This window comes from Balaenoptera borealis (assembly GCF_965194805.1).
Source record: "Balaenoptera borealis genome assembly, chromosome: 2".
Classification (NCBI taxonomy): domain Eukaryota; kingdom Metazoa; phylum Chordata; class Mammalia; order Artiodactyla; family Balaenopteridae; genus Balaenoptera; species Balaenoptera borealis.
Genome location: NC_138867.1, coordinates 171219593 through 171245744, shown reverse-complemented (window position 1 = coordinate 171245744; position 26152 = coordinate 171219593). Strand labels below are relative to the sequence as shown.

The 26152-nt window shown below is 50.4% G+C and overlaps 2 protein-coding genes across 8 annotated transcripts in view; one reads left to right on the top strand and one right to left on the bottom strand.

Annotated features, from left to right (window-relative positions):
* Positions 1–3969: 3969 nt before the first annotated feature.
* LOC309624628 (uncharacterized protein) overlaps positions 3970–26152 on the bottom strand; it is a 70429-nt gene continuing 48246 nt past the window's right edge. For 2 of the 7 annotated variants that reach the window (XR_014242057.1, XR_014242058.1), the window contains 4 exons: positions 13063–13195; positions 12321–12598; positions 11887–11970; positions 9462–11185 (listed from right to left, as the gene is read on the bottom strand). Coding sequence is in view for 1 of the 7 variants with exons in the window: in XM_082382914.1 (XP_082239040.1) it covers positions 11152–11185; positions 11887–11970; positions 13063–13195 (251 nt within the window). In the remaining 6 variants the exon portion in view is untranslated. Of the gene's footprint in view, positions 4346–9218; positions 11186–11886; positions 11971–12320; positions 12599–13062; positions 13203–19020; positions 19073–26152 lie in introns of those variants that run through there. The other 5 variants (XR_014242054.1, XR_014242055.1, XR_014242056.1 and 2 more) reach the window with 5 other exon arrangements.
* Positions 13211–14684, top strand: LOC309623094 (thimet oligopeptidase-like; the record flags this gene model as incomplete). The annotated part of the gene is made up of 4 exons (XM_082379609.1): positions 13211–13407; positions 13512–13640; positions 14269–14405; positions 14619–14684. Exons 1-4 carry the CDS (start codon positions 13263–13265, stop codon positions 14682–14684), a joined length of 477 nt encoding a protein of 158 aa, XP_082235735.1. The 5' UTR covers positions 13211–13262.

The following is a 26152-nucleotide window of genomic DNA, read 5'->3' as shown; positions in this document are numbered from 1 at the left end:
ACGTCTTCGGCTGCCCCCGGCCACCCCCACCGGCCGAAGTGGGGACCCGGGGAGACCCCTTGGGGCCTGGGGTGGCGGGTTCGACTCCCGCCCTTGACGTACCGTGGCACCCCCCACCCCCCAATAATAAGACTATAATTCCTCATTAAGTATGACAGCCGGAATCCTGGCTTCTGTTCACAAAAATGCCGTGTATTTCGCCTATGCTAGGCACCAGACCCTGGCGCTCAGTACTGGCAAAAAAGGAAATGCTCTGCCCTCATGGCGCTGCCATTTTAATTGGAATAGTAGTGACAATGGTCAAGGGAGAAAATAAAGTGTCATCATCGCCACGGGGATGGTTAATCTCACGTGCGCACTGCGTGGGGCCCCGGCAGCCACAAACATTATTCCAGATGTGGCCAGGAAGGTATTTTTCAGAAGAGATGAACACTGAAATTGGTCCACTTTGAGTAAAGGAGATTGTCAATGCCGCGGCGTGGGTGGGCCTCGTCCATCAGTTGAAGGACTGGAGAGAAAAATGAGGTTCCGTAGAAAGAGGGAACTGTTCCTCCAATGGCCTTGGGACATCAGCTCTTGCCTGTGTCTCCAGCCCAGAGTCCTGCCCTGACTTGCCTGCCTCACGGTCACATGAGTCAACTCCTTAAAACAAAACTATATATGTAAAAATACTGAATATATACAAGCCTATTAATTTGTATATGTGTATATACATATTATATATATGTATACACATATGTTTATATGTGCGTGCGTTTGTAGTATATGTGTAAGTACTATATACAGTATACATACAAGCCTATATATTTGTGTGTATATATTGTATACATGAATGTCTGTGTATATATATACAATACATATTATAAACGTGAACATGCTGTATATATACACACACCCATATATTAATATATGGGTGTGTGTATATATACAGTATATGTACACTGTATGTATGTATACAGTGTATATTTATATATAGGTGTGTATATATGTTGTATACCTGTATGTGTATATGTTTCTAGGTATTATATGTATATCTGTATATACTATTATATACACACTTGCGTATGTATTTATATGTGTATGTACATGCGCATATTTACATATAGGTGTGTATGTGTGTGTATACATTGTATATATGTATGTGTCTATATCTTATATATATGATATATGTATGTATATATACGATGAATTTATATATCCAGTACATATATATTTTTATGCTATGTGCTTTTATATGTAGGTGTATATGTGTGTCTATATGTATGTACGTGTATGTATTGCATATATTATATGTGTATGTATGTATACTGTCTATGTACACACCTAAATATCTTTGTATGTGTGTATATATGTATGATATATATGTACCTAGGTGTGTATATTGCATGTGTTATACGTATATGTACATACTGTATATATACAAACTATGCATTTTATATGTGTGTATGTATAGTGTATATGTCTGTGTGTATTGTATCTATTATGTGTATATGTGTGTATACATACTGTATATATACAAACTATGCATTTTATATGTGTGTATATATGTCTGTGTGTATTGTATATACTATATGTGTATATGTGTGTATGCATACGGCATATATACACAGCTGTATATTTTTGTATGCGTGTACATATGTACGTGTGTGTGTAGATACACATGGATTCTGTTTGTCTGGAGAACCCTCACTGATACAGACACTTATGACAATTGAGTAGCTGCTCTTTGCCAGCCAGGGAGCCAAAGGCTTGTCCTTTCGGTGTCTGCCTTAAGTGTCACAAGTCCCGGGAGGGAAGGTGATGCGGCTCCTACCAGTTGAGGTGCCTCAGGGTCAGAGAGGTGCACAGGGCGGGGGGCTGGAGCCTGGTGGAGCCCAGGTGGAGTTCTAGCAGCAGTACAGCCTAGCAGTCCCACTTCCCCGGGTGCTTCTCACAAAGACGCCGAGGGAGCGACGGGATCTGAAGGAGGGGATGAGGAAGCTTCCGTGGGTCCGCAAGCCCAGACCAAGGCTGACTCGTCAAGGGTGTTAGAGGTCAGGACTGTGGTTACCCTGGGGGTGGGCTTACACAGAGCCATTCACATTCTGAAAAAGTATCCATTCTGCTCTTGTTTGTATGTTTACCCCCCTCCCCCAAATCTTTTAAAAACAGACTCTCTTGGTTGCTGGGAACACACACGGGGAAGTTGTGTGTGAGGGGGTGTGATCCAGGGGACAGGGAGGAGAAGCCCCTCACTCGTACGGCAGGAGTGGCTCAGCTTTGTGAGCTGAGGATGGCCCACGAGGTGCCAGAGAGAAGGGTCCCCGCTCCGTCCCTGCTCTGTGCACCCCATTCCCAGCCTGAGAAGCCCAGAGCCACCACTCCGCAACACACACACACCAGGGAGGAGAGCCAGTCACCCTGGCTCCCAGGCTCCGGCTCCAAGGCTTCCGGCACTAGGAGCTGTTTTCAGCTTTCATGCCCTAGGACACAGCCAGAGCTGTAGTCTCCGGAAACTCTCTATCTCTCGCCCGCCCTCCCTCCCTCCCTCCTCTGCTTCTTCCCCTCCCGCTCCATCTGTCCTCCCCTCCACCCTGCATTTCTACACAGGATGGCTCACAGACAGCTGCTCCCCGCGCCCACCTGCCACCATTCGATGGATGTCAAAGCAAGCCCTGGGGACTTCCCTGGAGGTCCAGTGATTAAGACTCCGAGCTTCCACTGCTGGGGGCGCGAGTTCGATCCCTGGTCAGGGAAATAAGATCCCACATGCCACACGGCACGGCCAAAAAAAAAAAAAAAGAATAAAAAATAAAGTTATAGTGATGAGACAGCCCTAGTGGTGCAAGGATGGGACGTATAGCTCTATGGTATAGAATAAAGGTCCAGAAACAGATATATGAGAACTTGCTATGACAGAAAGTGGGGAAATTAAGGAGTTTTCAATAAATGGCATTAGGACAATTGCATATCCATGTGGGAAAAAGTAAATTAGAAAAAAAAAGCAAGCCCTGGTCAGGTGTGACCTTGGGCCCAGGGCCATTGGCACACGTTGTCATGTGGGACGTTCTTCCTTCGACTCCTCCCTCCCTCCTGTGTCACTGTCACTTCCTCCAGAACCTTCCTGGACTCCCCTACACAAGCCCGGGGTGTGCCCTCACCCACCCTGGATCACCAGAATTCCAATCCCGGCCCACCCTTCCCCGCCAGGTAAAGAACTGTGCATGGTCAATAAGACCGTAGAGGTCATTGGCCATTGCTACTGCAGCTGGAATTGTTACTGTGTTTAGATAGGGTGACCAACACCCGCCCCCAGTTTGCCCAGGACCACTCAGGTTTGAGCGCTGGAACTGTGGGGAAACCCTCAGTCTCGGGGAACCCCAGAAGGCTGGTCAGCCTATTTAGGACGGATCTTTCACTTGATCTCCCAACCCCCGAGAGCTAGAAAGGGCATCTCCCCCCTCCTTCCATTGTAACCTTCATTCATTCATCCACTCATCCCTTTATTCAGCTCCTTTATTCAGCAAGTATTTAGGAAGCATCTACTACACAGCAGACACTCTTCTAGGTGCTGGGGACATAACCGCATCCCTGTCCTCAAAGAGCTCACGTTCTAGCGAGGGCAGCAAACAGTAAACTGAGAAGGTGTGATTTATTACATGGGGATGAGAGAGGGGTCTCAGAGACCACTACAGGGCAGGGGAGGTGGGAGTGGAAAGGGGCAGTTCTAAATGCAGGCGCTGACAGGATTGGGGCAGACCTTGCCCTGGGCCAGGCTGGTTGCTTCAACACAACTGTCCTCGCCCAGGGCCATCCTGCTCCCGCCTCACCCAGTTCTTCCGTGATGTGTGGGGAAAATCTGTGGTTGTCACAACGGGGGGGGGAGGGGCCCCTGGAATCAAATGGGTGCGGCCAGGGATGCTGCTGAACCCCACACAGTGCCCAGGAGGGGCCCTCAGCAGAGGGTGACCCGCCCCGAATAACCCCAGTGCCGCGGGGGAGGCCCTGCAATAATATGAGTCAGACCGGCTGGTGCCCCCAGCTTCCTGCACAGGCAGGGACTCTAACCGGGTCACCTCTGTATCCCGAGGTGACCTAGAGTGGGGCAGCCAGGAAGGCTGAAATGAGTATCGGGGGTGAAATGACAAACCTCTGTGCCCACTCTCCCCGCCGCACCCCAGGGGCGATGGCCTCTATCTCCTCCCTGTGCAGGTAGCTTTTCCCTGAGCCATTTCTTCTTGTCAAGGTCCCTGTCGCAGGTTGGCTTACCCGAAGATGACGTTGAGAGCAAGGATTGGAGTGCAGGTGGTTGATGTGAGACGTGCAGGAACAGATACAGCTGCCATAGGGTCCCGCAATTCCACTCCTGGGCATAGATCCGGAGAAAACTCGAATTCAAAACTATACATACACCCCTGGAATTTCCCTGGTGGTCCAGTGGTTAAGACTCCGTGCTTCCAGTGCCGGGGGCATGGGTTCCATCTCTGGTCAGGGAACTAAGATCTCACATGCCGTGTGACAATAAAAGAAGAAAGAAAGAAAAAAGAAAGAGAGAAACAGAGAAACAGAGAGAGACAAAGAAAGAAAGAGAGAAAGAGAGAGAGAGAAAGAAAGAAAGGAAGAAAGAAACAAAGAAGAAAGAAAGAAAGAAAAGATACATGCACCCCAATGTTCATTGCAGCACTATTTACAATAGCCAAGACGTGGAAGTTGCCTAAACGGCCACTGATGGATGAATGGATAAAGAAGATGTGGTACATATATACAGTGGAATATTATTCAGCCATAAAAAGAATGAAATAATGCTATTTGCAGCAACGTGGATGGACCTAGAGATTATCATACTAAGTGAAGTAAGTCAGAAGAGAAAGACAAATATCATATGATCTCACTTATATGTGAAATCTAAAATACGACACAAATGAACTCGTCTATGAAAGAAAAACAGACTCACAGACATAGAGAACAGATTTGTGGTTGCCAAGGGGGAGAAACAGTGAGGGAGGGTTGGATTGGGAGTTTGGGGTTAGCAGATGCAAACTATTAAATATAGGATGGATAAACTACAACGTCCTACTGTCTAGCACAGGGAACTATATTCAATATCCTGTGATAAGCCATAATGGAAAAGAAAAAAGTTTTATTTATAGGTTCCATCCCGAACTGAGCTGGCCCATCCCCTCCCATGGTTCTAAGTGCAGCCCGAGGCTGCAGACTTCCCACCGTGGTCTTCAGCTCCAGAGCAAGCCACCTGCAAACCACCCACATCTTCCCAGGGGCTGGCAACTCTCCTTTGCTACTGATTCCAAGACACATCCAGATAGCAAAAATGTGACCATGAAAAGAAACTCAGGCATGTTCAAATCAGGGAAATAACATTCTTATCTCTGTTCAGTACTCGCTTAATTTTAGAATAGCTTAGAGTTACAAAAAAGTTGCAAAGATCTGTACAGAGTGTACAGAGTGCCGTGGGCCCTGACCCAGTGTCCCTATTTCCAACACGTTAGTACGTTAGTACGACATGTTTATCCAACTAAGGAACCAAGATGGATTCATTGTTATTAACTAACGTCCACACTTGATTAGAATTTCCCTAGTTTTCCCCTAACATCCTTTTTCTGTCCCAGTCTCCTCTGGGCTGTGACATTTCTCAGACGTCCCTGGGTTTTGATACCTTGAAAGTTTTGAGGAGGACTGGTCAGGTATTTTGTCCCTCAATTTGTTTGTCTGTTCGTTTTCTGATGTTTTCTTATGGTTGGTCTGGAGTTATGGGGTTTGGGGTGGAAGATCCAGACAGAGATAAAAATGCCATTCTCCTCAGGTCACATCAAGGATACACACCATCAACGGGACTTATGACAAACGATTTTACCCTTGATCACCTGGCCAGTATCGTCTTTTTTTTTTTTTTTTTTTGCTGCGTTGGGTCTTCGTTGCGTGCGGACTTCTGTAGTTGTGGCACGGGGGCTCAGTAGTTCTGGCTCCCAGGATCTAGAGCGCAGGCTCAGTAGTTGTGGCCCACGGGCTTAGTTGATCTGCGGCACCTGGGATCTTCCCGGACCAGGGCTTGAACCTGTGTCCCCTGCATTGGCAGGCGGATTCTTTTCTTTTCTTTTTTTCTTTTGCAACCAAAACTTTAATCCCAAGGATTCTCACAAAACATATTACAAATGACAGCATGAAAAAAAAAAATTGCACAGTAACTCAAAGTTCAGCTCTACAATATACTCTTAATCTGGCAGGACATTGGTATCTTGATAATCTCAAATTTCCAAAAAATATTACAAAGAGCTATGTATTCATGTACAGCAATCACAGAGGGGACTTATGACCTAACTCAAAGGTAAACCAACTTCCTTGAAACTTCTTAGATTCTAAACTCCCTGGACAACTTCTTGTCCAGTGTGAAGACTAGTGGAATTTCTAAACCTCTAATCTAGGGTAAGGGTGCGGCTTTCATTTTTACCTGCTGGCTTGTGTTCACAGCACCTTTTAAAGACTGCTTGCTTAACTACAGCTGCATACCATATCCCAGCTACAGAAAGTCTTTTCAATGTTTCCATAATAGTAAACATCACACTTTAGGTGGGCAGGAGTTAGAGTTTTATTATCAGTCTAGGCAAGACCAAAAATTCAAAGCAAATTCAATTTTGCTTAAGGGAACATCGTAAGGTAACAAGTCTTCACATTACATGCCTCATATGACCCATTTCAAACCAGAGAGATTGACACCTTTATGTGTCACTGGGTCAAGAGACAAACAAATGTGAACAGCTAAAACATTTAAAAAGTGCACCAAGCGTCGCAAGTCTCAAACAAAACTTGAATTTTCTGTACATACTCTTGCCAAATGAAGTTATTGCCTGTACACCACTCCTCTTGCAAAGTGGTCTTCTATCTCCTTTCATTTGGCCTAGATCGGCTAGGAGACGTAGAGAAAGATCGGGACGGCTTGTGATTTCTCTCCTGGGACAGGGATCTCTCTCTTCTCCTATATCTAGAAAGGGACCTGCTCTGGCTGACGGAGAAGGCTCTCCATCTTGGAGATGTGTGGGAGGTGGAGGACTCCTCCTCCGATAATCATCTCGAGGGCGACGACCCCAAGAAGGAGGCGGTCACGATTTCGACTTCTCTTTTCCCCATTCGACAGGTCCACTCTTACTCGGCAGCCACATAGTGTTCTCCCATCCAGTTCTCGGACAGCATCGGCTGCATCTCGGGGATCTTCACGTTCAACAAGAGCGAAGCCGGGAGGGTTTTTAGCAACCCACACACTTCCATAAGAGTGTCCATGATAGCCTAAAGCTCGTTCCAATTCAGCCTTGTTACCACTGTTTCCAAGATTCCCTACATAAACTTGACAGTCCAACAGACAGGAATCACGATGCAAGACCCTCGTGGCTCCTGGGTTTCACGGGCCACAGGGTGGTCCCGGGCCTCTAGAATCTGGCAGCTGAATCTGCTCACGTAAGTTGTCCTGTGGGGATGCTTTTCCCCCTATGTGTCCAGCCCGGGGCCCTGCTGTATTGGCCCGTCCTCCCGGGTGAGAAGGTGAACCCCAGCTCCCTGGAGCAGACACTCAGAGCCCTGGTGATCGGACTCATGGCTGACGGGGCTGGAGCGGCGGCTGGACATGTGTGGCCAGCCTGGTGGTGTTTGGCCCCGTCTGCAGTTCCCGTTCCAGCTGAGAAAGAGCCTCCCTGTGCTATTTTCTCCTGCTTGTGTAAGGATCCCCGGTGTCATTTGACAGAAATGTAGATGATGTTTTCTTTCTCTCTTTTCTCCCTGCTTCCTCTCCTCCCTCTCTGCCTCCCTCTCTCCCTGTCCCTCTTTCCCTGTTCTGCTCTCCTTCTACCTCTTTCCCTCTCCCTCTCTCTCTCCATCTGACTCTCCCTCTCCCCCCCATCTCTCTTTCCTCTCCCTATCTCCCTCTTCCCTCTCGCTCTCCCTCTCCCTCCTCCCTCTGCCTCTCCCTCTTCCCTCTCCCTCTCTCCCTCTGCCTCTTTCCTCTCCCCGTTTCCTCTCCCCGTTTCCTCTCCCTGTTTCCTCTCTGTTTCCTCTCCCTCTTCCCTTTCCTCTCTCCCTCTCCCTCTCTCCCTCCCTCTCTCCCTGTGCCTGTTTCCCTGTCCTTGTTTCCTTGTTCCGCTGTGCCTCTACCTCTTTCCCTCTCCCTCCCTCCCTCTCCCTCTCCCTCTCCCTCCACCTCCTTCCCTCTCTGGAGAGGGAAGGAGGTGGAGGGAGAGGGAGAGAGAGCAGGAGAGGGAGGGGGAGAGGGAGAGAAAGGGGGGAGAGGGAGACAGGGATAGAGGGAGGGAGGGAAAGACATCTCTCCCTTCCTCCCTCTATCCCTCTCTCCCTCCCTCTCTCCCTCTCCCTCCCTCTCTCCCGCTCCCTCCCCCCTCCCTCTCCCTCTAACTTTCCCTCTCCCTCCGTCTCTCCATCTCCCTCACTCCCTCCCAGAGAGGGAGAGATGAGATGGAGGGAGAGGCAGAGACAAGGGAGAGGGAGAGAGGGAGAGGGAGAGGGAGGGGGAAGAGAGGGAGAGAGAGAGATGTCTCTTCCTCCCTCCCTCTCCCTCTCTCCTCCTTCTCTCTCTCTCCCTCACCCTCTCTCCCTCTCCCTCCCTCCATCACTTTCCCTCCTTCTCACTCTCCCTCCCTCTCCCTCCCTCTCCCAGAGAGGGAGAGACAGAGGGAGAGGGAGAGGGGGGAGAGAGGGACACGGAGAGGGAGGGAGGGAGACAGAGAGGGAAGCAGGCACCCTCTCTCCTTCTCCCACTCCCTACATCCTTCTCCGACTCCCCCTCTCCTTCGCTCCCTCCCTCTCCTCTCCCTCCGTCTCTCCCTCTCCTTCCCTCCCTCTAGGCAAGGAAGAGGAAGGGAGGGAGAGGGAGAGAGGGAGGTGGAGGGAGAGGGAGAGGGAGAGAAGTCTCGACCTCCTTCCCTCTCCCTCCCTCGCCCTTTCCCTTCCTCTCTCCCTCTCCCTCCCTCCCTCTCCCTCTCTGTCTCTCCCTCTCCCTCCATCTCTCCCTCTCCCTCACTCCCTCCCAGAGAGGGAGAGATGGAGGAAGAGGCAGAGACGAGGGAGAGGGAGAGAAGGAGAGGGACAGATGGAGGGAGAGGGAGAGGGAGGAAGAGGGAGAGAGGGAGATGGAGAGGGAGGGGGGAGAGAGGGAGAGAAGAAGGAGAGAGGGAAAGGGAGGGAGGAAGAGACCTCTCTCCCTCTCTCCCCGCTCCCTCTCCCTCTCCCTCTCCCTCTCTCCCTCTCCCTTGTCTCTGCCTCTTCCTCCGTTTCTCCATCTCTGGGAGGGAGTGAGGGAGATGGAGAGACGGAGGGAGAGGGAGAGTTGGAGGGAGAGGGAGAGGGAGGAGAGGGAGGAGAGGGAGGGAGGGAGAGAGAGAGAGGGAGGGAGAGAGGGATAGACGGAGGGAGCGAAAGATGTCTCTCCCTCTCTCCCTCTATCCCTCTCCCTTCCTCAATCTCCTCCCTTTCCCTCACCCTCCGTCTCTCCATCTCCCTCACTCCCTCCCAGAGAGGGAGAGATGAGACGGAGGGAGAGGCAGAGACAAAGGAGAGGGAGAGAGGGAGAGGAAGAAGGAGGGGGGAGAGAGGGAGAGAGAGAGATGTCTCTTCCTCCCTCCATCTCCCTCTCTCCTCCTTCTCTCCCTCTCTCCCTCATCCTCTCTCCCTCTCCCTCCCTCCATCACTTTCCCTCCTTCTCATTCTCCCTCCCTCTCCCTCTCCCTCTCTCCCTCCCAGAGAGGGAGAGACAGAGGGAGAGGGAGAGGGGGACAGGGAAAGAGAGACAGGGATGGAGGGAGGGAGAGAGAGAGGCAGAGAGGGAAAGGGGTGGAGGGAGGGAGAGAGGGAGGCAGAGAGGGACAGGGAGAGAGGGACAGGGAAAGAGAGACAGGGATGGAGGGAGGGAGAGAGGGACAGGGCAAGAGGGACAGGTAGAGAGGGAGGGAGAGAGGCAGAGGGAGAGATGGAGGGAGAGGGAGAGTGAGAGGCAGGGAGGTAGAGGGAGGGAGGGAGAGAGACAGGGAGACAGACAGGGAGAGAGGGAGAAGGGCTGATGGGGGCTCCCTCCCCCTCCCATCCTCTCCCCACTGCTTTCTCTTTTTTCTGCTTCAACAAACACCAGGCGCCTTTTAGATCAGCCCTGAAGTCAACGTTGATGCTTGGACGGCCTGACCTCCCTGCTGCCTTCCAGCCCAGGACCACAGCTGGGAGATGAAGTCTGCGGGGCCCTGGGCGGCGGCGGCGGGCTGCACAGACAACTCCTCTGACGCCCAATCTCTCCTCCTTTACGAGGCAGCCGCCAGCTCCCCTCCCTGACTCCCCAACATTTGGGGCTTTTTAAATATGTGTCGATAATGCCATGAGCTACTATTTAACTTTTCCACGAGGACCCATCTCCCGAAATGCAGTGGTTTTCAGGCTTGGCTGCACTAGACAACCCCCAGGGAAGGGAGAGACCTCTGTACCTCCCTCTCTCTCCCTCTCCCTCCGTATCTCCTTCTGGCTCTCTCCCTCTCCCTCTCCCGCTCCCTCTCCCTCTGGGGTGATGCCCGATGAGCTCAGATTCGCAGATGTTCCCCCCATCCCCTCTCTGTGCCTTGCGTGGGGCCTGGGCCTTCTCACTGTGGGCGGGGTACGGCCTTGACATTCAGACATCGGTTCCTGCAAGGACACTTGCGTTTGGTCCATACCGCGTGTGGCTGCAGTCTGGGCTTCTCCCTTTTAGCATCTTCAGTAGATGGGGGCTGTGCACGAGCCCTTCATCTTCCCCGCAGACACCACTGGTGCTTGCTCGGCCTCGCGGGTGATGCGGGGGGCACGGGGGACAATCCTGTGTCCCGACCTTCTTGGACTGCAGACAGGCCACGTTGGTCCTGTGGAGAGTGGGGGCTCCCAGGAGAACCCCACCGCAGACCTGGAGAGGTGGCCCCAGAGAAGGTGGCGTACGCCTGGGGCCGGGCCTCACCAGCCAGCCCTGGGCCACCTGCAGCAACAGGCCTCTCGCCGTCCAGGGGCTGGGTGTTCGGGCGCCGTGGGCATGAGCTGCTGTCTGCATGGCAGCCGAGTTTGTATTGTTGAGCCCGGGGAGGCCCCTGGGTGGCTCTTGGAGAGCCTGGTCGCATTTCTTCCTGCCCTTGGCCTTAGAGCTCATCACGGTTCACGCTGTTTCTGGTTCCAAAAGGACCTGTGTTCATAAAGACCACGTGTTAGGACAGCACCAAAGTGTCTAGAAATCCGGGCCAGGAGGAGGAGGGAGGGGGATTGGCTGTGCCCGCCAGTGGCCTGAGAGCCCTGGCCGCCCGCAGAGACCTGGCCCGGGGCTCGTGGGGAGGGCGTAGCCCACGATCCCCAGCGCTGGCCGTCTCTGGGTTCCAGGAGAACTGCGCGATCCTCGGGGAGCTGGTGAGGCTGCAGGCTCAGAAGTCCCGCCTGCTGGGGTTCAGCACGCGTGCCGACTCCGTGCTGGAGATGAACATGGCCAAGACCAGCCAGCTGGTGAACACTTTCCTAGGTAACCCCGCCTCCCTGAGTCCCAGTGGGGACGGGAGTAGGCGGACCTTGACTGGACGTGGTGCTGCCTGAGACCCCACTGTGTCAGCCCTTGGGGGTCGCCTTCCCCAACCCTTCATTCTGCCTCGAGGGGCGTGGGGTGGGGGGCGGCTGGGGGGCTGCCACAGGGACATAGCCGAGCCTCTCCCCTCCGCCCGCAGATGAGCTGGCCCAGAAGCTGAAGCCCCTCGGGGAGCAGGAGCGGCCGTGATCCTGGAGCTAAAGAAGGCCGAGTGCCAGAGGCGGGGCCTGCACTTTGACGGGCCCATCAACGTCTAGGACCTGCGCTACTACATGAACCAGGGGGAGGAGACGCGCTACCACGTGGACCAGTACCTGCTCAGTGAGTCCTTCCCCATGCAGGGGGTCACGCGCGGGCGGCTGGGCATCTCCCAGGAGCTGCTGGGGCTGACCTTAGACCTGGAGAAGGGCGCCAACATGTGTCACGAAGATGTGAGGCTCTACACGGTCCGGGACGTGGCCTCGGGCAAGGTCATCCATCGGCAAGTTCTACCTGGACCTCTACCCTCGGTGCATGCGTGGGGGAACCTGTCGGCCATGGGCCGGGGCTCCTCTGTGGAAGCGGGGCCTCACCAACGTCCCTCTCCAGGGAAGGGAGGTCCGGGCACATGGCCTGCTTTGGCCTGCATCTGGGCTGCCTGCAGCAGGATGGGAGGTGCCAGATTGCCATCGCGGCCATGGTGGCCAACTTCACCAAGCCTATGCCCAACCCGCCCTCCCTGTTGCAGCATGATGAGCTGGAGACCTACTTCCATGAGTTCTGGCAAGCGATGCACCAGCTCCGCTCCCAGGAGGGTGCGGGCGCGGGGCTGCAGGCAGGGGTCGGGGAGGGCCCGGGCTCTCCCGTGGTCCTCAGGCAGGCCCTCGCCACGGGATTCTTCCACTGATGTCACCCCGCACGTGGCGACGCCCTCGGTGTCAGTTTCCTTCATCAAACCCCACTCACTGGGCGCTTACGCAACAGAAGTGGATGTCCTCCAGACTCTGGAGGCTGGAAGCCCCAGATCAAGGAGTCAGGACTGATTACCTGCATGTTAAATACATGTATTCAAGAGTTGCCTTCAAAGAAGACAAACGACAAGAAAGGCACGTTGCCTGCGAGTCTGGGGACAGCCGGTGATGAGAACCAGAGGGTAGGCTCTGGGGCCGGGAGCGCCGCGCCCTGTGAGGCCCTGGGGCTGCTGCCAGTCTCGGTGGAGGCTCAGCAAGTCCCAGTGACTTTCCCACGGGGGGGTCCCCAGCTGAGCGTCTGGGCCCGGGACCCAGTGTTCGTTCACTCTTCCTGCGGTCAGCGCTTCGTCCTGAGAGCGATGCTCTCACAGGCTGCACCGGAGGGCGTGGGGACAGTTTACTGAGCTGTGCAACCGTCACTACTGCTCTGTTTTGGAACATTTCCCTCACCCCAAAAATGTCCCTCACGCCCTTAGTTATCGTTCCCTCCCCTCCCCTGCTCCTGACAACCAGGAACCCACTCTGACTCTGTGGATCTACCTGTTCTGGATGTTTCCCCTCAGTGGGGTCACACCCTGTGTGTCCTTCTGTGTCTGACTTCTCTCCCTGAGCATCGTGTTCTCAGGGTGCATCCTCGTGGCAGCGAGTGTCAGGGCTTCACACCTTTGCGTGGCTGAGGGCTGGAAAAAAGACAAACGACAAGAAAGGCACGTTGCCTGCCAGTCTGGTGACAGGCGGTGATGAGAACCAGAGGGAAGGCTGTGGGGCCGGGAGCGCCGCGCCCTTTGAAGCCCTGGCGCTGCTGCCAGTCTCGGTGGGGCACGGGCAGAGCCATCCCCCAGGAGCTGCTGGACAAGCTCATCCAGTCCCGGCTGGCCAACCCCGGTGCGGCCGGGCCGAGGGAAAGGAAAGGGGCTCCCGGACCGCCCGGCTGAAAGCACGGCCTGGACACAGTGCCAGCCCCCCGTCTCCTTCCTCCCGCCCTCCAGGCCTCTTCAACCTGTGCCAGATCGTCCTGGCCAAGGTGGACCAGGCCCTGCACACGCAGACGCCCGCGGACCCGGCGCAGGAGAATGCCCGCCTCTGCCAGGAGATCCTCGGGGGCCCAGCTACGCCAGGTAGCCAAGCGCGCGCCGGGCCCACCTTAGCGGTCGGTTGGCAGCTACTGCCCAGGTCAAGAGGATCCTCTGGTGGTGTGTGAAGGGGGACCGACTGACGGGCTTTGGCCGAGGCCCGCTGACCCCTGGCCTCTTCCTGCCTGGGTTCCTGGGCTGGTCCCTCCAGCTGTGGCCCGCCGAGTCCGAGGGTGGGGTGGGCGTATCAGCACGTGCTTTCTGGAGAGCCTGGAAGAGGCAGGAGAGGGCTTCATAGCCCGGACGAAACTCGTCGACGAGGTTTGCCTGTGCGTGTCGGTGCGGACACGCGGTTCACTCCCTCGTGAGCGCTTTCACCCGCACTCTCCCCGTGCTGGAGGGCGAGCCCTGACTCATCCCTCGGAGCCTCGGGCAGCTGTCCTTGTAAGAGGCTCAGGGGTGAACCCTCGTGAGCTTCAGCAGAAAGTCGGCAAAGATTGATCTGTGTCCCTCCACTGAGTTGCCCGCAAGGTCCCCGTTTTCTACAAGTGTTGGGCCAATACTCCCTCTAGTGGCGGGGGACTCAGACAGGGCTGCTTTGAGGCCCCCGCTCTGGGGAAAGGGCACGGAGCGGCCAGGGGGCCGGGCAGGAACCTCTCCGCGTGTGTCCCAGGGACCCACCTGCCTGCGACCTTCGGCCACCTGGCAGGAAGCTACAACGCCCAGTCCTATGGCTACCTGTGCAGCAAGGTGTACTCCACGGACACGTTCCACACACGCTTCAAGCAGGAGGGCGTCCTGAGTGGCAAGGTGAGAGGCCGTCCTGCCGCGCAGACCACCACGGAGGTCCTTGGCCTGGGCCTAGATGCTTGTGCCGCCCGCCTGGGCCTGCCAGGCTCTGAGGGCCCTGCCCTGGACCCCCTGCTCCCCTGCCCTTTGTTGAGTCAGAGCAGAGGTGGCCACACCCACGCCCTCAGTGAAGGGGGTGCTCCACCCTCCTGCAGCCCCACCCCCTCTCGGCAGGTTGCCATGGACTACAGAAGCTGCATTCTGAGGCCGGGGGCTCCGAGGATGCCAAGGGCATGGTGAAGCTCTTCCTGGGTTGCGACCCCATTCAGGACGCCTTCCTCCTGAGCAAAGGGCTGCAGGTTGAGGGCTGCAAGCCGCCGGCCTGCTGACGGCACGGGGTTTTGCCCACCCAGGCGGGCCGGGTGCCTTAGCGCCCCGTTGGGGCGGGGGAGGGGCCGCGTGTCCTCCCAGCCCCTGAGTCCCCAGCGGCCGGCCTAGGCCAAAAGTCTCCACCTGGAACTGTCTGGAGAGCCTGGCGTCAAGGCTCCCCCTTGTTGCACTAATGCAATCCCTTCCTGGGGAGCTTTCCTGGTAACAAAACGGTTCTTTGAAAACGTAGCCATTAATAAAAAGACTCCACTCCTGGTCTCTGCCTGCCGTCCCTTCCACCACAGGAGTGGCATGGGGGCCGTCACACTGGGGGGAGTTCTGACCTTGGTCGGGGATCAGCCCTGGGGCCGTGGTGACGCGTCTGGGTCACTGGGAGACGGCTGAGCTGTGGGGTGAGTTCAGACGGGGATGGTGCCCCGCACCCCGACCGGGCAGGCTCTCCAGTGAGGGGGTGTCAGTTTCCTGCCGGCCTCTCGCCCGTCACTGTTTGGCATCTCGGGGGCTGTGACTGGGTGCAGCCGGTTCTGGCGGTGGGCACAGCTGCGGGAAGCCCGGCTGTGGCTGTTCCTGTCCCCGAGTCCTGTCCTCCTGCTCACGGCCGGCCGGCTAGCTCCCTCCGCTCATTGGCAGCTGCTGAAGTCTGGACCACAGCAAGGGGCCGCCTTCCTGGGTCCTAGCGATTCTTCCCAAAGGCCTTAGGGATGCGGTTTGGTGGCAGTAGGAATTCAGAGAGGGTGCTGCCCCACTGGAGCGCTAGGGTGGGTCTGGACCGTCCCGTGTGTCCTTCCTTGGCCTTTGAGCTCCTCGGGAGCCCTGCCTCCGGCCCTTCGCCCCCACAAAGGATGCCAGGCAGCGGAGCGAGGGCGCGAGCGGCGCCCCGACCTTCTCCCCGTGGTCCAGGCGGGCAGGCCGTGCCATGCTCTGTCCTCCCCTCAGCCTGCGAGCCCGTTCTCACCCACCCTGGGCCAGTCGGCTGTGGACCAGGCTGTGGTGTTTGCCCTTCTGCAGACCCAGCTCAGCTCCCTGCACCCACTTCTGTGCCTTCTGTGTTCTGGGCTGGTCGCAGGCCCAGAGCCGGTGGGCAGGCACCCCGTGGCCGGGAGGGCTGTCCGTGTGAATTCCCTGGGGCTTGAAAAGGAGCACAGCCGGCCTTCCATCAGGCACCTCTCGATGGATATGGAAGGGGCGTGTCGGGGCCTGGGGGCTGCTCGTCTCCCCGTGCACCGAGCCCCCGGATGGTCCCCGTGCAAAATCCAGGTGTGGCGTTGGCACCCCAGCCGTGTGCCAGGGAGTCCGTGGCGGGCGCCACAGGCCTCGGGCTGGCGGGCCACAGGGTTCCCGAGCGGCAGGTCAGGACTGAGAGGGTGAGGCCTTTCCCCGGGTCCAGGGCCCAGGCTGACGCCGGCTGGAGGCCCCTCCGCTCACCACCCGCACCCCCAGCCCCTGCCCTCACGTGAGCCCCCAGGGCTGAGCTCAGGTGCTGCATGCCCAGGCTCTCCGGCAGCCCAGCCCGTCCCCCTCCTCCGAGGTCACTGAAGGCCTGGGAGGCAGGTGGCCCCACGGAGACCGCTGTTCCCCGAGCCCTGGGCAGGGGGCAGGGAGGACGGGCACACGGCCTGCAGGGGTGTGGGCGCCGGGGCAGCCGGAGCAGCTCCACACAGTAAGTAAGAGCAGCTCACCAAAACCAGTGCGTTTCTCCAGCCGCCCCGGGACCTGAGCTCAGGTCCTGGGGCAGGAAGGGGCAGCACTGCAGCTGTTAGCTGTCACTGGGGGTCGACTGTGGCCCAGTGCCACCTCTTAGATCCTCCCCCGTCCCCTTCCGGGGTTGCGACCGGACCCCTGCCAACCGGGTTCTCACTCCTCCCCGTCCCCTACGCCTGCTCCATGAAGGTGGAAGGAACACATTTTTTAAAAGGTTAGAGCTCGGGTTTCCCTGGTGGCGCAGTGGTTAAGAATCCGCCTGCCAATGCAGGGGACAAGGGTTCAAGCCCTGGTCCGGGAAGTTCCCACACGCCGCGGAGCAACGAAGCCCATGCGCCACAACTACTGAGCCTGCGCTCTAGAGCCCAAAAGCCACAACTACTGAGTCCTCGTGCCCCAACTACTGAAGCCCGCGCGCCTAGAGCCCGTGCTCCGCAACAAGAGAAGCCACCGCAATGAGAAGCCCACGCACCGCAACCAAGAGTAGCCCCCGCTCACTGCAACTGGAGAAAGCACGCACGCAGCAAGGAAGACCCAACGCAGCCAAAAATAAATAAATAAAATCAATAAATAAATTTTTAAAAATCATATTAAATACCTATTAATGAGATTTTAAAAAATAGTCAGTTAGTTAGTTAATTGTGCCGGGTCTTAGTTGCCACAGGCCGGCTCCTTAGTTGTGGTAATGAGATATTTTATATTCTTTTTTGTCCCTGAACAAAGGCCTCAGAATCCAGTATCTATTTGATAACGCTCACAGCATAGCTCAGCACGGAATAGCCACATTGTTTTTCTTTGGCTGCTATGTACCAAACAGCGTCTTGTACTGTTTTACCAAATGCATGTATTTAATACCTGTTTTAAAAAACATAGTGAGATCTCAAAACTTTAAATTGACTAAAGTAAGATTCTCTCTGTAGTACTACTTATTTGACCAACACCACCTGATAACACCGGTGTGGTGCACTGAGCCTTACTCTAGCATATCGGGATAAACCCTGTTGCGACAAGTGTTCATCCTCCAAGTCCCCAAGGCCTCTCACACACTGCCAGTGAAACTGCTTCCTGCTTGGGAAAGAGTGCCCCAATTCGTTTCTTTAGAAGCTTGAAGGCTATGTAAGCCCTCCAAAAGGTTAGAGGGCAAAGAACAACTCTAAAACTGGCACATTTGTTTCAAAAAAAAAAGACGTGTCAATATTACAAGAGCCAGCTTGCTTTCACTTGTGACACGTTTTCTTAGGAGGCAAGGGATGTGGCCATGTCACTTGGACAAGCTGTTTCCCTCTGTCTCAGTGTCCCACCTGTGAGTGGGTAGTCTGACTCAACTTAATTACAGACATCTGAATAAGGATCATGAACAGTGGCATCTAATTTCCAAAATAAAAACAGGAGAATGAGTATGTCTTTTACAACAGGACGTCAAGTCTACCTCAAAGATATTGGTAGCCTTGAGTCCACTGCTTCTCACTGAGTGCAATTGTGCCCCCCAGGGGACATCTGGGAAAGTCTGAAGGTGATTTTGGTTGTCACAACTGGGAGGAGAGAGAGGGAATGTTACGGGCACTTAGTGAGTAGAGGTCGGGACCTTGCTAAACACTCCACGATGCACAGGACTCACACACCACAGCAAAGGTTTACCTGGCCCCAAAAGTCAATCCCTTGGTTGAGAAACCCTGCCTTGGAGCAAACCACGGATACTCATCTTTAGCAGGTAACAGGGCATTTACTACCCACCTGTAAACCTACAGACTTCCCGACTTCCACAGCTAATCCTGTGGCAGGAATGAAATAGATAGCGTGTGACCATCTGGCATTATCTAGGTTTGCCCCTCAAGTCACATGGGACAGTGCTAGAGACTGACATTTTCTATATTGGAGGTCTTTGGCAAGTCACCAGTTTCCTAACCTAAGAAGTCTAAGCAGCATTATTACAATACACATAATAACACAACAATTCTGCTTTTACAGAGAAATTAGATGTGGGAAAGGAGCTTATCTGACATCAGAAGCAAATGCTTTGAACACATCACATCTGCTGGTTCGACTGTCAAATCTTGACAGCTGGAGACGTAGGACGGTAGACAGGAGAGAACAGACCAAAGTTACGGGCCTGCTGAGTCCTCGGGTCTAACCATAATACACTTCGTACTGCCCTGGGTCCAGGGATGTGTTCTAACACCCTCTCATCGAAAGACAAAGGAGAAGCCACAATGAGACGGTAGGAGGGGCACAATCAGAGTAAAATCAAGTCCCATAACTTGTGGGTGGGTGACTCACAGACTGGCAAACACTCATACCACAGAAGTCCGCCCACTGGAGTGAAGGTTCTGAGCCCCACGTCAGGCTTCCCAACCTGGGGGTCCGGCAACGGGAGGAGGAATTCATACAGAATCAGACTTTGAAGCCTAGTGGGAATTGATTGCAGGACTTCGACAGTACTGGGGGAATCACAGACCCCACTCTTGGAGGGCGCACACAAAATAGTGTGCGCATCGGGACCCAGGGGAAGGAGCAGTGACCCCGCGGGAGACTGAACCAGACCTACCTGCTAGTGTTGGAAGGTCTCCGGCAGAGGCGGGGTGTGGCTCTGTTTCACCCTGGGGACAAGGACATTGGCAGCAAAAGTTTTGGGAAGTACTCCTTGGCGTGAGCCCTCCCAGAGTCTGTCATTAGCCCCACCAAAGAGCCCAGGTAGGCTCCAGTGTTGGGCTGCCTCAGGCAAAACAACCAACAGGGAGGGAACCCAGCCCCACACATCAACAGTCAAGTGGATTAAATTTTACTGAGCTCTGACCACCACAGCAACAGTCAGCTCTACCCACCACCAGAGCCTCCCATCAAGCCTCTTAGATAGCCTCAACCACCAGAGGGCAGACAGCAGAAGCAAGAAAAACTATAATCCTGCAGCCTGTGGAACAAAAACCACATTCACAGAAAGATAGACAAGATAAAAAGGCAGAGGGCTACATACCAGATGAAGGAACAAGAAAAACCCCCGGAAAAACAACTAAATGAAGTGGAGATAGGCAACCTTCCAGAAAAAGAATTCAGAAAAATGATAGTGAAGATGATCCAGGACCTCGGAATAAGAATGGAGGCAAAGATCGAGAAGATGCAAGAAATGTTTAACAAAGACGTAGAAGAATTAAAGAACAAACAAACAGAGATGAACAATACAATAACTGAAATGAAAAATACACTAGAAGGAATCAATAGCAGAATAACTGAGGCAGAAGAACGGAGAAGTGACCTGGAAGACAGAGTGGTGGAATTCACTGCTGTGGAACAGACTAAAGAAAAAAGAATGAAAAGAAATGAAGACAGCCTAAGAGACCTCTGGGACAACATTAAACGCAACAACATTCACATTATAGGGGTCCCAGAAGGAGAAGAGAGAGAGAGAAAGGACCGGAGAAAATATTTGAAGAGATTATAATCGAAAACTTCCCTAACATGGGAAAGGAAATAGCCACCCAAGTCCAGGAAGCACAGCGAGTCCCATACAGGATAAACCCAAGGAGAAACACGCCGAGACACATAGTAATCAAAGTGGCAAAAATTAAAGACAAAGAAAATTTATTGGAAGCAGCAAGGGAAAAACGACAAATAACATACCAGGGAACTCCCATAAGGTTAACAGCTGATTTCTCGGCAGAAACTCTACAAGCCAGAAGGGAGTGGCATGGTATACTTCAAGTGATGAAAGGGAAGAACCTACAACCAAGATTACTCTACCCGGCAAGGATCTCATTCAGATTTTTTTTTTTTTTTTATGTAATGTCTGAAACATTTATATTAACATATTTACATACAAATACAAATATAAGATTTTTAGAAATTTCATATAATGTCTGAAACATTTATATTAACATATTTCCATACATATTTCCACACAAATACAAATATAAGATTTTTAGATATTTCATGCAATGTCTGAAACATTTATATTAACATATTTCCATACAAATAACCCAATGAAAGTTTAGTATTAGTTGTTTTGTTTGTTTGTTTGTTTTATACTGCAGGTTCTTTATTTTTTTATTTTTTATTTTTTATTTTTAAAGCTTGATGGTATTCACATTGCTTAATTTGTGTCATGCTTTATTTATTTATTTATTTTATTTATTTATGGCTGTGTTGGGTCTTCGTTTCTGTGTGAGGGCTTTCTCTAGTTGTGCCAAGCGGGGGCCACTCTTCATCGCGGTACGCGGGCCTCTCACTATCGCGGCCTCTCTTGTTGCCGAGCACAGGCTCCAGATGCGCAGGCTCAGTAATTGTGGCTCACGGGCCCAGCTGTTCCACGGCATGTGGGATCTTCCCAGACCAGGGCTCGAACCCGTGTTCCCTGCATTGGCAGGCAGATTCTCAACCACTGCGCCACCAGGGAAGCCCTATACTGCAGGTTCTTATTAGGCATCAATTTTATACACATCAGTGTATACATGTCAATCCCAATCGCCCAATTCAGCACACCACCATCCCCACCCCACCGCAGTTTTCTCCCCTTGGTGTCCATATGTCCATTCTCTACATCTGTGTCTCAACTTCTGCCCTGCAAACCGGTTCATCTGTACCATTTTTCTAGGTTCCACATACATGCATTAATATACGATATTTGTTTTTCTCTTTCTGACTTACTTCACTCTGTATGACAGTCTCTAGATCCATCCACGTCTCAACAAATGACTCAATTTCGTTCCTTTTTATGGCTGAGTAATATTCCATTGTATATATGTACCACATCTTCTTTATCCATTCGTCTGTTGATGGGCATTTAGGTTGCTTCCATGACCTGGCTATTGTAAATAGTGCTGCAATGAACATTCGGGTGCATCTGTGTTTTTGAATTACGGTTTTCTCTGGGTATATGCCCAGTAGTGGGATTGCTGGATCATATGGTAATTCTATTTTTAGTTTTTTAAGGAACCTCCATACTGTTCTCCATAGTGGCTGTATCAATTTACATTCCCACCAACAGTGCAAGAGTGTTGCATTTTCCCCACACCCTCTCCAGCATTTGTTGTTTGTAGATTTTCTGATGATGCCCATTCTAACAGGAGTGAGGTGATACCTCACTGTAGTTTTGATTTGCATTTCTCTAATAATTAGTGATGTTGAGCAGCTTTTCATATGCTTCGTGGCCGTCTGTATGTCTTCTTTGGAGAAATGTCTATTTAGGTCTTCTGCCCATTTTTGGATTGGGGTGTTTGTTTCTTTAATATTGAGCTGAATGAACTGTTTATATATTTTGGAGATTAATCCTTTGTCCGTTGATTCGTTTGCAAATATTTTCTCCCATTCTGAGGGTTGTCTTTTCGTCATGTTTATGGTTTCTTTTGCTGTGCAAAAGCTTTGAAGTTTCATTAGGTCCCATTTGTTTATTCTTGTTTTTATTTCCATTACTCTAGGAGGTGGATCAAAAAAGATCTTGCTGTGATTTATGTCAAAGAGTGTTCTTTCTATGTTTTCCTCTAAGAGTTTTATAGTGTCCGGTCTTACATTTAGGTCTCGAATCCATTTTGAGTTTATTTTTGTGTATGGTGTTAGGGAGTATTCTAATTTCATTCTTTTACATGTAGCTGTTCAGTTTTCCCAGCACCACTTATTGAAGAGACTGTCTTTTCTCCATTGTATATCTTTGCCTCCTTTGTCATAGATTAGTTGACCACAGGTGCGTGGGTTAATCTCTGGGCTTTCTATCTTGTTCCATTGATCTATGTTTCTGTTTTTGTGCCAGTACCATATTGTCTTGATTACTGTTGCTTTGTAGTATAGTCTGAAGTCAGGGAGTCTGATTCCTCCAGCTCCATTTTTTTGCCTCAAGACTGCTTTTGCTATTCGGGGTCTTTTGTGTCTCCATACAAATTTTAAGATGATTTGTTCTAGCTCCATAAAAAATGCCATTGGTAATTTGATAGGGATTGCGTTGAATCTGTAGATTGCTTTGGGTAGTATACTCATTTTCACAATGTTGATTCTTCCAATCCAAGAACATGGCATATCTCTCCATCTGTTGGTATCATCTTTAATTTCTTTCATCAGTGTCTTATAGTTTTCTGCATACAGGTCTTTTGTCTCCCTAGGTAGGTTTATTCCTAGGTATTTTATTCTTTTTGTTGCAATGGTAAATGGGAGTGTTTCCATAATTTCTCTTTCAGATTTTTCATCATTAGTGTATAGGAATGCAAGAGATTTCTGTGCATTCATTTTGTATCCTGCAACTTTACCATATTCATTAATTAGCTCTAGCAGTTTTCTGGTGGCAGCTTTAGGATTCTCTATGTATAGTATCATGTCATCCGCAAACAGTGACAGTTTTACTTCTTCTTTTCCAATTTGTATTCCTTTTATTTCTTTTTCTTCTCTGACTGCCGTGGCTAGGACTTCCAAAACTATGTTGAATAATAGTGGTGAGAGTGGACATCCTTGTCTCGTTCCTGATCTTAGAGGAAATGCTTTCAGTTTTTCACCATTGAGAATGATGTTTGCTGTGGGTTTGTCATATATGGCCTTTATTATGTTGAGGTAAGTTCCCTCTACGCCCACTTTCTGGAGAGTTTTTATCATAAATGGGTGTTGAATTTTGTCAAAAGCTTTTTCTGCATCTATTGAGATGATCATATGGTTTTTATTCTTCAAGTTGTTAATATGGTGTATCACATTGATTGATTTGCGTATATTGAAGAATCCTTGCATCCCTAGGATAAATCCCACTTGATCGTGGTGTATGATCCTTTTAATGTGTTGTTGGATTCTGTTTGCTAGTATTTTGTTGAGGATTTTTGCATCTATATTCATCAGTGATATTGGTCTGTAATTTTCTTTTTTTGTAGTGTCTTTGTCTGGTTTTGGTATCAGGGTGATGGTGGCCTCATAGAATGAGTTTGGGAGTGTTCCTTCCTCTGCAATTTTTTGGAAGACTTTGAGAAGGATAGGTGTTAGCTCTTCTCTAAATGTTTGATAGAATTCACCTGTGAAGCCATCTGGTCCTGGACTTTTGTTTGTTGGAAGATTTTTAATCACAGTTTCAATTTCATTACTTGTGATTGGTCTGTTCATATTTTCTGTTTCTTCCTGGTTCAGTCTTGGAAGGTTATACCTTTCTAAGAATTTGTCCATTTCTTCCAGGTTGTCCATTTTATTGGCATAAAGTTGCTTGTAGTAGTCTCTTAGGATGCTTTGTATTTCTGCAGTGTCTGTTGTAACTTCTCCTTTTACATTTCTGATTTTATTGATTTGAGTCCTCTCCCTCTTTTTCTTGATGAGTCTGGCTAATGGCTTATCAATTTTGTTTATTTTCTCAAAGAACCAACTTTTAGTTTTATTGATGTTTGTTATTGTTTTCTTTGTTTCTATTTCATTTATTTCTGCTCTGATCTTTATGATTTCTTTCCTTCTGCTAACTTTGGGTTTTGTTTGTTCTTCTTTCTCTAGTTTCTTTAGGTGTAAGGTTAGATTGTTTCCTTGAGATTTTTCTTGTTTCTTTAGGTAGGCTTGTATAGCTATAAACTTCCCTCTTATAAACTTCCCTCTTCCCTCTTAGAACTGCTTTTGCTGCATCCCATAGGTTTTGGATCGTCGTGTTTTCATTGTCATTTGTCTCTAGGTATTTTTTGATTTCCTCTTTGATTTCTTCAGTGATCTCTTGGTTATTTAGTACCGTATTGTTTAGCCTCCATGTGTTTGTCTTTTTTACGTTTTTTTCCCTGTAATTCATTTCTAATCTCATAGCGTTGTGGTCAGAAAAGATACTTGATATGATTTCAATTTTCTTAAATTTACTGAGGCTTGATTTGTGACCCAAGATGTGATCTATCCTGGAGAATGTTCCGTGCGCACTTGAGAAGAACGTGTAATCTGCTGTTTTTGGATGGAATGTCCTATATATATCAATTAAATCTATCTGGTCTATTGTGTCATTTAAAGCTTCTGTTTCCTTATTTATTTTCATTTTGGATGATCTGTCCATTGGTGTAAGTGAGGTGTTCAAGTCCCCCACTAGTATTGTGTTACTGTCGATTTCCTCTTTTATAGCTGTTAGCAGTTGCCTTCTGTATTGAGGTGCTCCTATGTTCGCTGCATATATATTTAGAATTGTTATATCTTCTTCTTGGATTGATCCCTTGATCATTATGTAGTGTCCTTCCTTGTCTCTTGTAACATTCTTTATTTTAAAATCTATTTTATCTGATATGAGTATAGCTACTCCAGCTTTCTTTCGATTTCCATTTGCATAGAATATCTTTTTCCATCCCCTCACTTTCAGTCTGTATGTGTCCCTAGGTCTAAAGTGGGTCTCTTGTAGACAGCATATATATGGGTCTTGTTTTTGTATCCATTCAGCCAGTCTATGTCTTTTGGTTGGGGCATTTAATCCATTCACGTTTAAGGCAATTATCGATATGTATGTTCCTATGACCATTTTCTTAATTGTTTTGGGTTTGTTTTTGTAGGTCCTTTTCTTCTCTTGTGTTTCCCACTTAGAGAAGTTCCTTTAGCATTTGTTGTAGAGCTGGTTTGGTGGTGCTGAATTCTCTTAGCTTTTGCTTGTCTGTAAAGCTTTTGATTTCTCCATCCAATCTAAATGAGAACCTTGCCGGGTAGAGTAATCTTGGTTGTAGGTTCTTCCCTTTCATCACTTTAAGTATATCATGCCACTCCCTTCTGGCTTGCAGAGTTTCTGCTGAGAAATCAGCTGTTAACCTTATGGGAGTTCCCTTGTATGTTATTTGTCGTTTTTCCCTTGCTGCTTTCAATACTTTTTCTTTGTCTTTAATTTTTGCCACTTTGATTACTATGTGTCTCGGCGTGTTTCTCCTTGGATGTACCCTGTATGGGACTCTCTGCGCTTCCTGGACTTGGGTGTCTATTTCCTTTCCCATGTTAGGGAAGTTTTCGACTATAATCTCTTCAAATATTTTGTCTGGACCTTTCTCTCTCTCTTCACCTTCTGGGACCCCTATAATGCGAATGTTGTTGCGTTTAATGTTGTCCCAGAGGTCTCTTAGGCTGTCTTCATTTCTTTTCATTCTTTTTTCTTTAGTCTGTTCCGCAGCAGTGAATTCCACCATTCTGTCTTCCAGGTCACTTATCCGTTCTTCTGCCTCAGTTATTCTGCTATTGATTCCTTCCAGTGTAGTTTTCATTTCAGTTATTGTATTGGTCATCTCTGTTTGTTTGTTCTTTAATTCTTCTAGGTCTTTGTTAATCATTTCTTGCATCTTCTCAATCTTTGCCTCCATTCTTATTCCGAGGTCCTGGATCATCTTCACTATCATTATTCTGAATTCTTTTTCTGGAAGGTTGCCTATCTCCACTTCATTTAGTTGTTTTTCTGGGGTTTTTTTCTTGTTCCTTCATCTGGTACGTAGCCCTCTCCCTTTTCATCTTGTCTATCTTTCTGTAACTGTGGTTTTTGCTCCACGGGCTGCAGGATTGTAGTTTTTCTTGCTTCTGCTGTCTGCCCTCTGGTGGTTGAGGCTATCTAAGAGGCTTGATGGGAGGCTCTGGTCTCTCATTCAGATTTGATGGAGAAATCAAAGGCTTTACAGACAAGCAAAAGCTAAGAGAATTCAGCACCACCAAACCAGCTCTACAACAAATGCTAAAGGAACTTCTCTAAGTGGGAAACACAAGAGAAGAAAAGGATCTACAAAAACAAACCCAAAACAATTAAG